Here is a 16,486-nt window from a genome sequence, read left to right on the forward strand (position 1 = left end):
ACACACACACACACACACACACACACACACACCTGACTTGAGTGCTGAATTGAAGTTAGATGATTGGCCATGAGCTACATATGCTCATAAAGAAAATAAATCAAGGAATCATTATATCTTTCAAGGACTAATCCAGAGATCCTGGTTCTTCATGTAGTTTCAACACTGGGGAAGAGAGAAACAAAGCCCCCAAGGCCATTGTCCTCAGCCAAGCTACTCAATCCACTGCTAGGTTTTCATTTACTTTTGAGACAGGGTCTCTTCTAGCCTATGCTGGCTTCAAACTCACTTGTTCCATATGCAGCCAGGTCTGGCTTTGAGTGTTTTAATGTACCTTCTACTCCTACTCTGAGTGCTGGGATTGCAAGTGTGTGCCATAACACATGGCTCTAAGTATTGGTTTGACCAGCAGTTTTCCTCTAGCCATTAAGGTGGCTGCCTGCTAAATCAATATTGCAATTGCTTCTAAACCAAGATAAGAAGTCTTATCGATGGCCTTAAACCCATGTGAGGCTTCTAATGGAAAATAATGCGTTTGCAATAGTAAACTATAATCTGTAAGCATTTTTCATACATTACTGTATTTGTGCTAAAAGAATCCAGACATTTCTCTTAAATGTTATCCAAAAGATATTCATGTGTACATGTGTGTGCCTGTTTGTCTATCTGTGCACCATGTGACCTAGGAGGCCAAAGAGAGCACTGGATCCCCTGAAATTACAGTGTGGGTTCTAGCAACCGAACATAAGTCTTCTGAAAGGGCTCTTAACTGCTGAGTCATTTCTCTAGCCCACAAATATAACTCATAATCATACCTTGAAAGTCTCTAGATTTTGTCTTTATTTTAAATTCAGCTATGATCTTACTTATAATCCCAAATTTGTTCTGTTTGCTTCAGGTAACCTGGGCTTTGGTCACTCAGGCCCGATACTGAGATGAATCAATTAGTAATAGAAAGCAGTAAACACCACCCACATTAGGTAACTTGCCTAAAGAGGCAGTCTTTGACCCATGGGTCAGTAGCAAAGTTGTGGACATTGCTTTTTATGGTAAGGAAGTATAAAAAGTGTCTCACTCTACAGAGAGCCAGGAACTGTTCTTTTTCAATGACCAATGCAGCTGAGTACTCACCTTTCTTGAACTGTCTTCTGCAGCTCTGTAAAATCCTTCTTAAGGTTCTGTATCTTGTCTTGATGCTGAGATAGGTCCAGTGCAAAGCCACAAGAGCCCAGTGTGGTAACTAGGTGCTCAAGAGTATCTAGGTTCTCCTTTTGGTCTTCCATTTCCAAAGTGAGTTCCTGTTTATTAAACATATCAAAAGCAACTTACTAAATGATCTGACCCATTATTTTATTTTTTTAACCTTTCTGTGCACATGTGTGTACATGGTGTGGTAGTGATGGTGGTAGTGTATGTGTGTGGGTTCTTGTGTGTGGAGGTTATAGACCAACCTCTACTGTAGGTCTTTGCTTCCTACCTTGTTTGAGATAGAGACTCTTTGTTGTTCCTTCCTGCACATGCCAGGCTATCCCGCCCATGAACTTGCAAGGATCCTCTTGTCTCTGCCTCCCATAGCCCCACAGGAGCACTGAGTTTGCAGAAGCAAACTTGTGCTCAGCTTTATATATAAAATAAACAATAAAACTTCCATTCTATTGAACGTGTGCTGTGGCAGCGAGAGCAGCACGGTTTCCTAACCCTTACATCTGTGGCAGGATGGCGACATCCCAGCAGCTTATTTACCTTACCTAGTGTCCAAAATGCGGTTTCTAACAGTCCTTCCCTACCAAACAGGGATTCGTGGAGAAAAAGGCAAAAACAAACAAGAAACTGATTTCAGTATGGGAAGAAGGCAATTCCTATATTGATAGAGATTTGTCAAAAGGAACACAGCTTAAAGGGGGTCCTATTGACTGAATTTGGTGAAACTTTCACATGTCACAATAATGATATTGCTCATAATTAAGCTGTCTCTGATATTTTTATAAAGAGATAAAATAATTAGCAACTGGTGAATCTAGGAAAGACTATGCTGTGATATGTTGGGCCATTCCTACTTTACTACAAGTCTAAAATTACTCAAAACAAACAAAAGCATTTAGTAACCAAAACAAAACAGTAACATCCTACTTAGAAAACAGGAAAGAGAACCGTGAGGGGTGCTGGTAAAATGGCCAGCCGGCAGAGGGACTTCCTCCCCAGCCGTGTTCCCTGTGGCTCAGGCACCTGAACACGTGGTTCCCATTTGGTAACACTTGGTTTGGGTAAGTTTAGGAGGTATGGCCTTGTTAACATGAGGAGACACGTCATTGAGGGTCCCCTGTGAGAGCTTACGGCCTCACCCCGCGTCCAGTTCTGTCTCTGCATCATGCTTGTGATTGAGGATGGAAGTTCTGCTATTTGTTGTAGTCGTCATGCCCACTGCTTGCTGTCATCCATCCCTGCACAACAGGCCCTCATCCCCTGAAACCTCACACAGGACACAACAAACTCTTCATTCTATAAGTTGTCTTTGTTATGGTATCTTCTCACAGCAACAGAAAAAGTTTAAAAACCTGATAACCTGTGTTTGCCTCCCTGGGGCCACACGGTGGAAAAAGAGGACTCACACTAGCTCTCCTCTGACCACCCCTCCACTTACAACCTCTTTCCTATGAATGAGATGTATATGGCAATGATGTAGGGATATATGTGAGGTACTACAGATGGGAATGTGGGCTATCTAGACATTCTGGAATTCAAACTGGCCACTCCTTACTCAAGCTAAGTACATACATAATACTAGGACCCAGAATTGTCCTCCTTGGTTTTCATTAGTGGTAGCTGACAATGGTTTTCACCTACCAGCTCTTCCCCTTCTAGATAGATTTTAAGACTATTTCCTAACATCTTTCGAAGTTGGGTATGGGTATTTAAACCTGGCTTTGACTAACGAAATGTAAATGGCTATGCCATACATTCTTATAGAAGAAACCCCTCTTACAGAAGAAAATATCAGCACACATGTCAGGGTGAAGTCGCTATCAGCCTGTACGTGGCTACACTGAGTGGAATGGACCTGTTCATCTCACATTAACCTTATATACCAGAAGAGAAGAAGAAATCCACATTGTTGTTACAAGATGGGGGGTCATAGTTCTAAGATAATGCAGGTCGAGTTTCCAGCATTCCCAACACTGTATGTGCTCAGTAAATACTAATTTTCGTCTTGCCCTACCTTTTATTCTGCTAAGATGACAGGCATGTATCCTCACCTGGATCTGCTGGGAAAAATGTGCAATATCTTGATCTGGCTGGTTCCCAGAGGCCAGCAGTCGACTTTTGTTTTCCATGAAGTGCTGCAGCTTGTTGGAGAGCTGCTCAAACATCTCAGCCTGGGGCAGGAGCTTCTTTAGGTTGCTCTCCTTTTCTTGCTGCTGGAGCTGGAGCTGTTGGAAGCGCTGGCTCAGCTCTGCCAGTTTGCCCTGCAGCACTGAGGCTGAGTTGCTGTCAGCTGTCTCCATGAATCGAGTGACCATGTCATGGGTGGCTTCCAAGCTGCTCTTTTGTCTAGCAATGTCTTGCTTCAGTTTCTGTTATCAAGAGCAAGTCTGTCAGTTGGGGTTTATTTATGCTAGTAGATCTGAGCCATCTACTAACTTTGTAATAACTCCATGCTCAAGGAGATTGGAGGACTGTGACTGAACCTGAAGAATGGTACATCCTTTATTTCTCTATTCACTTCACCAAATTATTTTGCTCCCAACACTTTTCCTTGGATTCAACAGTGGTTTGGAAATTAGGGAGAAAATTTTTTCTTTTTTATAGTGTTGAATATTGAACTCAGGATCTTCCCATGTTAATAAGCACGCATTCTATTACTGAGTTACATTCTCAGCCCCAGTAGCAGAATGGCTACATAGATCAGTCATCATCTTCAAGCCTTATTACAAGATTCTTGGGCAGAAACTATTCTCTTCTGCTCCTTTCTCAGAGTAATATTACTACAGAAATGGCAAACTCATCTCCTAGTGTAACTCTCAGGAGTAAGGTTCTCTTACCATGTTGTTGGCCAAGGCTTCTTGGATGACTCCTGATGAGAGTGATGCCACCTGATCCCTTTCTAGGTTTTGTTCAACTTCCCTTATGGACTGCAGCAGGCTCTCCATACTTTCCTGAACACTCTGAGACTGAGCAATTGCCTTCTGCAGCAAAGCAGACCGCTCAGCTAAGCTACAAGAGAGGTTCTGGAAGCGGCTGGATATGGAATCTGGAAAATCAAGGCCATGAGAAAAAACACGGGATGCTATTTTTATAAAATATGTTTAAGAATAAAAAGATGAGTATGGTAGGATATGCCTGTAATCCTGGTAATTGAGGAGGTTGAGACAGATGAACGTTGAGGTCAGCCATATCTACATAGTGAATTCAAGGCTAGCCCACAATACATACATAGAACATTTCTGGTCCCCCCTAAAATAAACAAATTAAGAAATAAAGAAATATAGAGACAGACAGACAGACAGACAGATAGTAGTCAAAATAGTCTACACTTTTAATTCTAGCACTAGGGATTAAGAAGCAAGGGGTCTCTGTAAATATGAGGTCCCCTGGTATATATAGTGAGTTCCAGGAAAGCCAGGGCTACAGAGTGAGACCCTGAGTCAAATAAAAACAAAACAAAAACTCAAACAAACAAAATACTCAGAAAGTGGTATTTAAATTGTATATATTAATTAAAAATAATTAACATCAAAACAAATGGAATATTTTTGAACTATATTAGTAAAGTAGCCAAATTCAATTAATTAGTAATTTGGCATTTAATAAGAACCAGAAATTATGCAACATGCCAAGGACTAAAGATAATTAAGATAAAGTCTCTGGTCTTAACAAAATTAAGGTTGCAAATCAGTATAGGCAGAGGAAAACATAACATAACTGTATAAAAGCCCTGAGTGCTGTATTCCTACTAAAAGCACGTCCTAGGGAAAGTCAAAATCATTCTTCTTTCTTTCTTTCTTTCTTCCTTTCTTTTGAATGACAGTGTGTAGTCGTTTGATGAGATGTTCCTTCTTAAATCATAAACATTTAAATACTTGGTCCCCATTTGGCAGGATTAAGAGGTGTGGCCTTGTTGGAGAAAGCATGCCACTGAGGGAGGCTTTATTTAAGGCTCCAAAGTATCCTCCCACGCCCAGTGTACTCTCTGTGTGTATCTAGCTTGTGCTTCAAGATGTGAACTCTCTCTCAGCTGTTCCTGGAAACATGCCTTTGCTCTGCCAACATCAACTCTATCCTTCTAGAATAGTAGGCCAGAGTTAAATGTTTTCCTTTATAAGTTGCCTTGGTCATAGTGTTTTATCACAGTAAGTAACTAAGTAAGTAACTAAGACACAGGGTTACTAGTTAGGATTTAACAAAGGCCATAAGCTCTCCAGCCTGTCTCCTTCCCTCTCCCATCCACCTGTTGTAAGTAAATCTGATAAGTTTTTTTTGGTATACAAATTATATTTAAGATACACACATATTATGGAATGACTATATCATGTTAGTAACATAGCTAGCTCACATACTTAGCACTTTTCAAGGTGAGAACATTTAAAAATCCACCCTCTTAGTAATTTTCAAATACATAATGTACTGATTAAAGCCTCTGTACCACTGATGAAATCTTGAAAGATAAATAGGATTTCATCATTCATGGAGAATACAATGAAATAAATGTCAGTTAAGAAACAGGAGAAATATCAAAGGCAGTAAAACTCGGGAATAGCAAGTTTCCTTAGAAAGTGAAAGAAACAGGGTTCAATGACAGCGGATACTGAAAGGGTTAAAGCCATAGAGTGAAAGCCATTGAAAGTGTAGTAACAGAATTCACTGGAAAGTGAGCTATTTCATGACATCTTCTTATACATGTATGTTGCGTGTAGCTTTTGCTACCCCGCCTTGTGTTCTTGGTGGGTCACATGCTTGCACCTGCCTAGGAGTTATCCTGGGTCTGTGGATTGAAGAAACACATGCATACGGACGCACTCACGGGACAGTTATTCTCAAAATGCCTTGGCTAACAACGACTGGGCATACCTAATTTGTCCCCTGCTACACCAGCCATTAGCCAACATCTTTATTGATGGATCAAGAACCAATTTGGGAAGAGGACCTTCAGCATCAGTACGTGCAGATTCCGGATTATATCAGAATCGCCCCCTACAAATGTATGTCTCCTGCCCTTAGCTTAGTGCTCTGGATACCTGGTCATACAGTTTGCTACGTACTACAAAAACAAAGATCACAGTACTCCTAAGGGGAGGAGTACTGTGCTGCTTCGTACCTGTAGTTTCTTGAATAGGCCTACAGTCCAGGGCTGGCTCTCCTTCAATGTCCATTAGGTCATGAGCTGCTTTTTGAAGCTTTTCTACAGGTACTTGGTGCTCAGCCAATTCTTCCTGTAACTGCTGCTTGTCCAAAACAATAGCAAAAAACAAAACAAAACAAACAATAAAAAAAAAAAAAAGAATTTATGAATCTGGTCTTGCCTAAGACATTTCAACTAATGTATTTTTAGTAGTATTTACTTTTATCAGTTCCCTCTAAGCCATGAAATATAAGATCTTCACATACACACACACACACACACACACACACACACACACACACACACACACAAGGTCTGAATCTGCCTACCTTTGTTGTTGCAAGCTGCTGTTGCAGGACTCCGGGGTCAGAGGCAACTGTGTCTGAGAGAAGCTTCTCCACACTGGCCTCACAAGTCAACACCCAGGCCTGCAGGCTGTCGGCGCTGCTCTGGAATTGCTGATACTGGCCTAGCAACATGCTCAGATGAGAGCCCAATCGTGTACACTAAGCCAAAGAAATAAAGAAGTCAAAGGTAGCAGCTTCCAGAATAGAGTCCAAAGAAAGAGCCTTTCCTAGGTCCTGAGAACTGACTGCAGCTTTACACAATGATTTAACTATCTACAAGCAGGATCACCAGTATTTGTACTGTCTACTTAATCTCACTCATCCCCAGGAAGACTTAATGATTTGGATGACACACCACCAGAGAAATATACAGCAGACTACAGGCAAAAGTAAGGACTTAAAAGTGGAAAAAATGTTCCTTTTGGGAGATTAGACGTTGACAGAAAGATAAAGTGTGGTGTGTAATTCTAAACTTTAGGAAAAATTTTGTTTGTTTATATTTTTTTGTTTTTTTGGATTTTCAGGAAGAAATTGTCTAGGAACAAATTGTCTAAGAAAAAAGGCTGAAGTTGGCTTAAATTTTGCTGTGCTATGTCTCTTATAAGTCTAAGATATTGGAAGATGAGCACTTCTATCTCCATCAATGATGTGACACATATTCCCAACATTAGCAGGACTAGGTGTTAGACCATGGATCCACAGAGTCTGAATTTCTATTTATAGCTGATGAAACCTATTTTCCTTTGGTTCACATACACTGTCTTATGACTCATATTTTGAGCCTAGAAATTACCCATAGTTGTTTGAGGACAGCCATAGTTGTTTCCCTGGAGGTTGATTGGAGGGGGTGAGGATGGGGGTCTTTCCTTACCTTAGAGTGGAGAGTGGTGTATCTTTCTGTTGCATCCTTCAGTTTTTCATTCACTAAGTTTCTGGTAGCTGATGGCTCTTGGCCTTCCTCAAAATTGTTTTCTGTTTCTAAGACTTTCTGTCCTGAGATAGTCACAAATCTCAAGTCTCCTTTGTGGGAAATGACATCCTCAGAGAAGCTTCCTTGCCGCTTTAGCAAGGAGTTCAGAGCTTCAGGACTGCTGCCTCCCTTATGCATACTATCCAGCTCATTCTCAGATTGTTCTAGCCAGTTTTCAAATTCCCTGTGGTCTTGCAGGAAGTTCTGCAGTTCATCTCGTAGAGTCTGCGTCTGCTTCAGCTCTGCCTCTGACCGGGCAAGGGAAGCTGCATACTGCTCCTTCAGCTCACCTAGCTTCTCTCGAAGCTTCTGCTGCTCCTCAGGTGTAAGATTGTGACTGTGTTGGTCCAGGAAGGACTGAGCTGACTGGGTGGCCACAATGAAATTCTGCTGCTGAGACAGCAATTCTTGGTGACGTGCCTGGTAGTAAACAACCCCAAAGACCATTAATAGGAAAACATGAACAATTTGCTTATATTACAACTAGAGGTAGAGATGCTGGAGGTAGAGTGGACAAGGAACTATAGTAAAAATATGGATTTAATATGGCAGGTAAAAGAAATTCATGGACACAACTTCTTAGAAATAAGATGAGTTAATATGGGACAGTGATATATGTAATACATACATACACACACACACCCACACACCCACACCCATACACATATATAGATGTTAACTGAAGATAAATACATACATGGAATTTGTCAATATTAGTAACTCAATTACTACACATGGATAAGGGTACCCAAGAAAAGCATATTGGTTTTTGGGTGTATCTTTGTATATGTGCACATGCACATGTGTATATTCAGGTGCAGCCAGAGATCAATTTTGGGTGCTGTTCCTCATAAACTGTCTATCTAATTTTTTGAGTTACTCTTTCCTTTCTACCTAGAACTAGGCTAAGCTGGCTGGAACCCCAATCCCTCAAGGAGTCTCCTTCTTTATCTGCCCCATGTTAGGATTACCAGCGTGCACCACCATTCCTAACATTTTATCATGGGTTCTGATGATCAAACATGGGCGGGTTCTCATGCTGGTATTGCAAATCGTTTACCAACTGAGCCTCCTTCCCAGGCACAGGAAAGTGTATTATGAGAGATGAGAAGAGGGCTGGGACCTACTAGAAGCATAACAGTATCTCCAAGGCTGAGAAAGGAAAAGAAGGATGATTAGGGTGAAGCAGTGCTCAAGAAGCCAAAGGAGAATGCATTTCAAGAGCTGTCAACAGTGTTCAAGCTGCTGATATACCAAAGACAAACTAAAGCTCTGATTTGTTTTCTAGGTTCCTCTCTACAAGCATGGCAAGAGACAAGGTACCAGCCTTACCTTCATTAGCTCATACTGCCTGTCCAGTGTCTCTGGTACCTGGTTCCCATCTACATGATCATCAGTGGCAGCTAAGGTTTGTTTTTCCAGGCAAGCTCCAGAGAACTGCTCCATTCCTGGAAGGCTAGTCTGTGGCTTTCTCTCAGATGACCCCACAGAAGCCACCCAATCCAAGAGAGCATCGATCTTCCTCTTGTTCTCTGCCAGCTCCGTCGCTGCTTTACTCTGAAATCCAGAGGAATACCAGTGAGAACTCTTAGGCACTCCAGTATGAGAGCACTGGTTCAAAGTCAAAGTGAGAGAAGAGCTTTGTGCTAAAGAAAAACCAACGCTCTAGTCTGGGTGTGAAATATTTTCATACCGAAAAGAATTACGATCTACTAGAATCTGTGAAAATGGTTATTTAAAATAAATTCCAGATTCTTCAATAGCTTACTGCTTAAAGAAAAATAAACAAAAACACCTCAACAAAGCAAACAAAATGAGAAAATGACAGGATTTAGAAAGGCCCCGACAACCCTGCAAGGTTTCCTAACTATGTAGAGGTGATACACTGGAAGAGTGAGATTCACAATAGACACAGCTCTTATCTGGCAGCTCTTCCCTGAAGGGACAACTGACTTCTGTCATCTTTATCTCAGCCAAATGGAATTTGTCTCTCACTAGTTTTTCAAATATTTACTTAAACAAGTTGTGTTGTTTATTCACTTAATTTAATATTCATCTTCAGGTGTTTTACTTTCCCTTTCCATGATGCCTAATCTCTCATTAGTATAGGAGTCCTGGGTTGAAGAAGGAACTCGATTCTACCAGCAGTACTGAATAAAATCCCTTAAGATATCACATTTTTGTTTTGTTTCAGTTTCTCCAAGACCCACACTCCACACTGCAACTGTACAGCTGCCTGGGAAACAAAGCCTAGGACCCCAAATGATGCCCAAATTAGAGATATGTATTTTTAAGACTTATTTATATGAGTATGTTTTTATGTACACTGAAAGAGGAAATCAGATTCTATTACAGATGGTTGTGAGCTACCATGTGGTTGCTGGGAATCGAACTCAGGACTATTGGCAGAACAGCTAGTGCTCTTAATTGCTGAGCCATCTCTCCAGCCCCATAGATATTTTTCTAATACTCATAGGTCACCAATCAATATTGGAGCAAAAAAATCATATCATCATTTCCTTCTTATAACTTATCAAAGCCAAAGTAGAAACTATAAGTAGAGCTAGCAAGTTTTAATTTGGTTTTTGGTAACATACACTTTTTACAAACCACTCCTGACCTGAACTCCTGGATATTTTTTGAGAATGAAAAGACTGACTCCTAAAGACCTCTTCTGTAACTCTAAACACTGCTCCAATGTGTCTTTGGAAAACAAGTAGCAGGCCAGCTACCTTCTCTGTCTCCTGTTGTAAGGCTGATGTCACTGCTTCCTCCAGCTCCTTCTGAGCCGCCCGTGTCCGTTGCTGGAGAACCTCATATTGCTCCTTTGCCTGATGAAGTTTTTCTCGAAGAGCTGTCAGCTCCTGGGGGCTCAGCTTGGTCTGGTTCTCTTCCAGGAACCCTTCAATGTCTTTGACAGCAGTGGCAAATGAGGTGGAATGATTCTCAATGTCACCCTGCAAATCCTTAACAGAGAGAAACAAAGGTGACTGTCTTTACCTTTAGTCCTTTCAGTCTTCTGTAAGGATGACATATATGTATATAACCACTGACATTTTGATGATAATTTACCAAAGAAACAAAAAAACAAGCCTTCAATATTAAGTAGCAAAATTTTTACTTGGCAATAACTTGTCTTCAAAGAGAACTCTTTTCTTTTCTTTGTTTCTTTTTGTTGTTGTTTGTTTGTTTTTCAAGACAGGGTTTTTCTGTGTAGCCTGGCTGCCCTGAAACTAGCTCTTGTAGACCAGGCAGGGCTAGAACTCTGTCTCTGAGTACAAGTGGAAGAAATAAAAGGACAGTATGATTCTAGCAGAATGGAGCCTGCCAGTCTTGGATAGTAGACCAGACAGTCTCCATACTTCTTCATGACCAACTATGATCGAAACTATTAAATAAAAATGTAGTTTTTCACATTTTCTAAGTGCACCATTCTGAATGAAGTGATTGAAACTCATTCCTAGTAGGCATGATGGTAACCCTTTAGTCCTAACACTCAGGAGGCAGAGATGCTCAAGTTCATGAGTTCAAGGCTAGTTAGGTCTACATAGTAAATTCTAGGCCAGCCAAGGCTCCTGTCTAAAAAGAGAGGGGTGGGATGGGGTGAAGGGAGACTCAGCAGTTAAGAGAATTTCTCCTTGGCGAAGACCTGGACTCAGTTCCTAGTATGCACATGGCAGTTCACAACCATGCATAACTGCAGTTCCAGAGGACCTGCACCTGACGTCTGTGGAGAACCTGACACCTCCACAGGCACTGCACACATGTGGTCATATATGTACACCTATACAGGCAACATATATAATAAACCCATATACAGTTAAAAAAAAAATCAATTCTTTAATCCCAGCACTCGGGAGGCAGAGGCAGGCGGATTTCTGAATTCGAGGCCAACCTGGTCTACAGAGTGAGTTCCAGGACAGCCAGGGCTACACAGAGAAACCCTGTCTCACAAAACCTAAAAAAAAAAAAAAAAATCAATTCATCTTGCTCTACTCAGTCTGAGATGTGAAGAGCTTCTCTGTCTAGTGCATCCAAGCTGTATGTACATGGTACTTGCCAATTAGTCACACACAGAGCACACAGGGTCATCTGTCATGCTATTATGACATTTATATGCCAAGAATCATCATTTCATAACAATGGCACCAAAGTGATGATTTTATTACAGTATATTGTAATAACTGTTCTAATTTTAGTTCTGGATCTATCTTTCATTGTGCCTAATTTATAAATTAAACTGCATTATCCATATGTTCAAGAACAACATATATAGTGTTCACTCACTTCTGCTTTCGGGAACTGAATGGGAGGCTTGGAAAGTACTCACTCCTTTGTTTAGGGTTTAGTGGACGGGGAGACTATTCTCCTGGTTATCATCTTTGCTCCCTAATGTGGCCTACAAATCCAGGATGATAAGAGCAACATTCATATCTCTGATCTCCACTTTCTCTAATCTTCCTCTTGTTCTTTGAAGCCCAGCAGAAGGGGCCTCCTTTCAGTTCTCGACTACGTTATGCTCAGTTCCCCTCCTACCTTAAGACTGAAACAGAGTTCCTGCCTGGTACACTTTCTACCTGCTACACCTTCATGTACTAACCCCGGCTTTACACACCACTTCTCAGTTTATCTGACACTCTTTAAAGTCAACTTTACCTTTCTGTATGTAATGGTTATAATCTGTCTACTGGTCTTTCTCTTCTGTCAAACTGTGCACTTTATGAAAGCAATAATGTCTGTTTACCACTGGTATTGCCACTAAGCACTGTAAAAGAGCCTTGGCAAACACTTGCTGAAGGGATGACGAGACAGCTTAATTCACACTGACCTTCAAGTCACTTTGGTTCTGCTGCAGAGCAGAGAGCTCTTGCCGAGAGGCTCCGCCCTGGTGCCTCTCCAGTGCTCTTTCTGCCTGTCCCACCCAGTTGCAAAGATCCTCCAGCTTCTTATGGCAGGTGTCTTGTTGTTTCTGCAGAGTCTAATTAAAATGCAGAGGAGTCAAGAAATAATTAACTCTCATCTTACAAATACAAGTTAATTTCCTGAAATGTAAACTATGACAATTATACATCAAAGATGAAAACGTTGGTGAAAAATTGGAATAGAAAAAGGCACAGAAATCACATTCCGGAAGCCCCCCTCATCTGGGCAGCCTGCTATGTGGGTGCGCAGCTGGAATGACAGTCAGAGAGTCACAGAGAGGTGCTCCTAGGTCAGGGTTAAGTCTGGAAGCTTCTGTGAAGACTGCTGTTACCATCTTTGGAATGGACAACAATGAAACTACATGACAGTGGTGATGATGATAAATTTGTCTCTCTGAGAAGTTCTTCCTTTGAAACAAGAGGATTTGCTGTACACATTAAGTAAGAAATGTGGAAAAGTAGAAGAATTGGAACAAAAAACTCCAAGAGTCTGGTTAATTGATTAGCCAAATGAACTTCTTAATAATTGAACTGACTTAATAAATCAAATGCCTCATAACTACAGAAGAACCATTAAATAGAATGATTACATGGCAGGCTTGAGGAGTGGGAGTTGGCTATTTTGAGGAGAAAACAGTCCAAGAATAGCAACTGTCTCAATCTTTTGGGTGTCTACACTAATACCACTAGAAAAGTCAGGGCCAGAGGGGGCGGGGGGATATGTTTCCATGCCTGATCCTTTCCCCATCCGTCACGTCAGTTCCATAACACTAAAGCACCTGACTGAGCAACAATTGAGCATGATGTGTTCTCCTGACCATCCTTCTAAAGACAGTTTCTACCAGGTTGCCTTCCGATGGCATTCTGATCTCAGTCACCTGCACTTACAAACAGGTACCCATGCTGGCCCTCACTCCCCCTTTTTATGAAAAACAGAAGGGCACTGGAAGAGAGCTCCTAAGAGCTCTTCAGCTGTGAAACAGGATCTTCATGGGTTAGGATGAGTGCAGACTGAATCTGAAAAAAGCAAAGCAAACAAGTTAACGCACACACACACTCAGAGCAAATACAGAGAGAGGCAGAGCATTCCTGACAAGGTTAATGCACACTGTGAATTAATCCCATGTTCAGAATGTTCACATGCAATTCTATTACCTGCTGCAAGTAAGTCAAGGTGGCTCAGACCAATCTGCTTTATTAATTTTCTACATGATATACTACACTATATACAGGGCTAGGTAAGAGCATTGCACAAGTTCAGGAATGGAAAGAAACCTGAAATATTTCATCAGGATTCATTTCAATTTCAACACAGTTGAAATAACTAGACAGTAGCAGGGGATGGAAGGCATGGACTAGCTTAGTTTTCTTTAAATTTGACTCAAAAGCTCAACTATACTTTGTATAATACAGGAGCCCTTGAGACAGATTTCCTGTGGATCGTGACAATGCTATCTTTTGCTGTACACCACTGTATTCAGTGGTAGAGATGACAAAAGCATTACTCAAGACAGCCTATTGCTATCATGTTACTAGACACTAAATTATGTTGAATCTAAGTTTGTGACATGAGACTTATGGTAAGAATTGGTATGAGAGTCAAATATATATAAGAAGAGAAAAGAAACATCAACCCTGCTTTTGTACATTGTCTTCCACTGTGAAAAACTGAGCACTTCAGCATGTAGAAAAGTGCAAGAAAAGAATAACTTAAGTATTCCCAAGACAAGAGTAAGACATGGTTGCTCATGCCTTTAATTAGAGCATGTGGGCAGAGGCAGGTGGATCGCTGTGAGCTCAAGGCCAGCCTGTTCTACACAGAGTCAGCCTGCACTGCACAGTGAAACACTGTCTGAAAAACAAAACAACAAAAAATAACTAAATTATTTTCATTCAATTTTTTTGTCAGCTGTTTGTAGACTGTCAGGGAGTCTTATTATGAGTTACTTTAAAAGCCATTTAATAAAACAGATTTTTCAGAGCCACTCTTATCAGTGTTGAGAGTATCAAGGTGCTCCTCTCAGGCTCAAATGATGCTGGGAAAGCAATAGGACGGACGGGCCAGCTACAATTTTACAGGAAAAGTTGAGACAATGGGACATAGTAAGAATGTCTCACTAAAATGAAAACACTTGCACATGCAATCACACACAAACATATATTCTCTCATACACATAAAACAAGAAAAAGCTAGAACAGCTCTCTCAGACCAGACCACATTGGCCTGTGTGACATGAAATTTTGAAGTTGGTAAAGCCAGGTTCCTGGAATCATGATAGTTGGAGTCAGGCCAGGAAAACCCTAGAAGACACCCCCAAAAGACAAACTGAGCTCAGTTGCTGGGTCAGTCTGACCTTGACCTGAACTTCTTGCTGGACTTGCTGAAGATGGCCCTGCACCACATCTTTCTGAGCTGCAGTGTGTTCCACAAGGCCCTGAAAGGACCTCTGTAATTCACTCAGAAACTGCAGCATCTCCTGATTCTGCTGAAGAGACAGATCCTGTGGGTGATCAGATATAAAGAGCTGAATATCCAAAGCAAGGGCATCCAGCTGAGATTTCCTTTCAGCCATAGATTGTTTCATATCCTAAGGCAAATGGGGAGAGAAAAACAAACACCTTTCATTTCTCTAGTCATGGAAAAGCTATTGTTTTTGAGAATTAAAGGTTAATATCCTATATTTTATAATTGGTTATAAAAAATGAACACTGCCAGTTTCATTTTTTTTTAATTCTTTGCAAAATCCCAAAACAAGACACTAATTGCAAATATGCTTCCACTGGGCCTTTACACTGCAGCAAGCTTTCCATTCATTTTTACTAACAGCACTATACTACCGCTAACTCAAATTTTATGACTTAATTTTTTTCATATTTATTTATTTTGGTGGAACTGGAACCTGAGTCCGTGTGTGCACTGGGCAGACACTTGCTTTTCCACTGAGCTGCATCCCTGTCTTGTTTAAGACAGTCTTACTATGCTGTTCAGATTGGCCTTGAACTCATTTTATAGCCCAGAAAGGCCTGGAATTTGTGATTCTTTCAGCTCAACCTCCCAAGTAGCTGAAATTAGAGATCTATGCCACCAACCCTGGCATAATTAAAAAAAAAAGTTTTGGAAAAATACAACATTAATTTCTGATCCAAGGCTCGAGAGCTGGCTCAGCAGTTAAGAGCACAGGATGCTTTTCCAGAAAACCCAGGCTCAATCCCAGCACCCAGTTCTAGGAGATCGGTGTCGTCTTCTGGCCTTAGTGAGCACAACAAGCACGCACTGACAGACATGTGCAGGCAAAACAACCTGCAGGTAGGCTCAAGCATCTGTTTATTGTCCATTAAGTAATTGGTAGGGAAATACTGAGACAACAGGAAACTTATTTGATTCACTAAGAAACAGCTTTTTATCTTTAGGTGCTGGAGAGATGGCTCAGTGGTTGAGAGCACTTACTATCCTTCCCGAGGATAAGAAGCAGCTCAAGACCATCTCTAACTAGCTCCTGGGGATCTGATTCCCTAGTCTGGTCTCGGGGGAACATGCATGTATGTGGCATACATATTTACACTCAGGTCCCCATTAATAAGCATGAAACTTTAAAAAAACTTTATAAGAGAGATTTTTTTTATCTTTTTGTTGTTGTTGTTTTTGTTTCTTAAGACAAGATTTCCCTGGCTGTCCTGGAATTCACTTTGTAGATCAAGCTGGCCCCAGACTCACAGAGATCCACTGGCCTCTGCCTCCCAAGTGCTGGGATAAAAGGCGTGATTTAGCCGGGCGTGGTGGCGCACGCCTTTAATCCCAGCACTCGGGAGGCAGAGGCAGGCGGATTTCCGAGTTCGAGGCCAGCCTGGTCTACAAAGTGAGTTCCAGGACAGCCAGGGCTACACAGAGAAACCCTGTCTCGAAAAACCA

General features: G+C 41.3%; 1 protein-coding gene across 4 annotated transcripts in view; it reads right to left on the reverse strand.

Moving 5' to 3' along the window:
- Macf1 (microtubule actin crosslinking factor 1) overlaps positions 1 to 16,486 on the reverse strand; it is a 338,558-nt gene that overhangs the window by 98,721 nt on the left and 223,351 nt on the right. For 3 of the 4 annotated variants that reach the window (XM_029476567.1, XM_029476565.1, XM_029476563.1), the window contains 10 exons: positions 14,931 to 15,164; positions 12,483 to 12,632; positions 10,387 to 10,620; positions 8,987 to 9,211; positions 7,556 to 8,074; positions 6,667 to 6,843; positions 6,314 to 6,437; positions 4,041 to 4,249; positions 3,255 to 3,572; positions 1,132 to 1,298 (listed from right to left, as the gene is read on the reverse strand). In XM_029476567.1, the coding sequence (XP_029332427.1) occupies positions 1,132 to 1,298; positions 3,255 to 3,572; positions 4,041 to 4,249; positions 6,314 to 6,437; positions 6,667 to 6,843; positions 7,556 to 8,074; positions 8,987 to 9,211; positions 10,387 to 10,620; positions 12,483 to 12,632; positions 14,931 to 15,164 (2,357 nt within the window). The remainder of the gene's footprint in view (positions 1 to 1,131; positions 1,299 to 3,254; positions 3,573 to 4,040; positions 4,250 to 6,313; positions 6,438 to 6,666; positions 6,844 to 7,555; positions 8,075 to 8,986; positions 9,212 to 10,386; positions 10,621 to 12,482; positions 12,633 to 14,930; positions 15,165 to 16,486) is intronic. The other variant, XM_029476566.1, reaches the window with a different exon arrangement.

Source organism: Mus caroli, chromosome 4, assembly GCF_900094665.2.
Source record: "Mus caroli chromosome 4, CAROLI_EIJ_v1.1, whole genome shotgun sequence".
Classification (NCBI taxonomy): domain Eukaryota; kingdom Metazoa; phylum Chordata; class Mammalia; order Rodentia; family Muridae; genus Mus; species Mus caroli.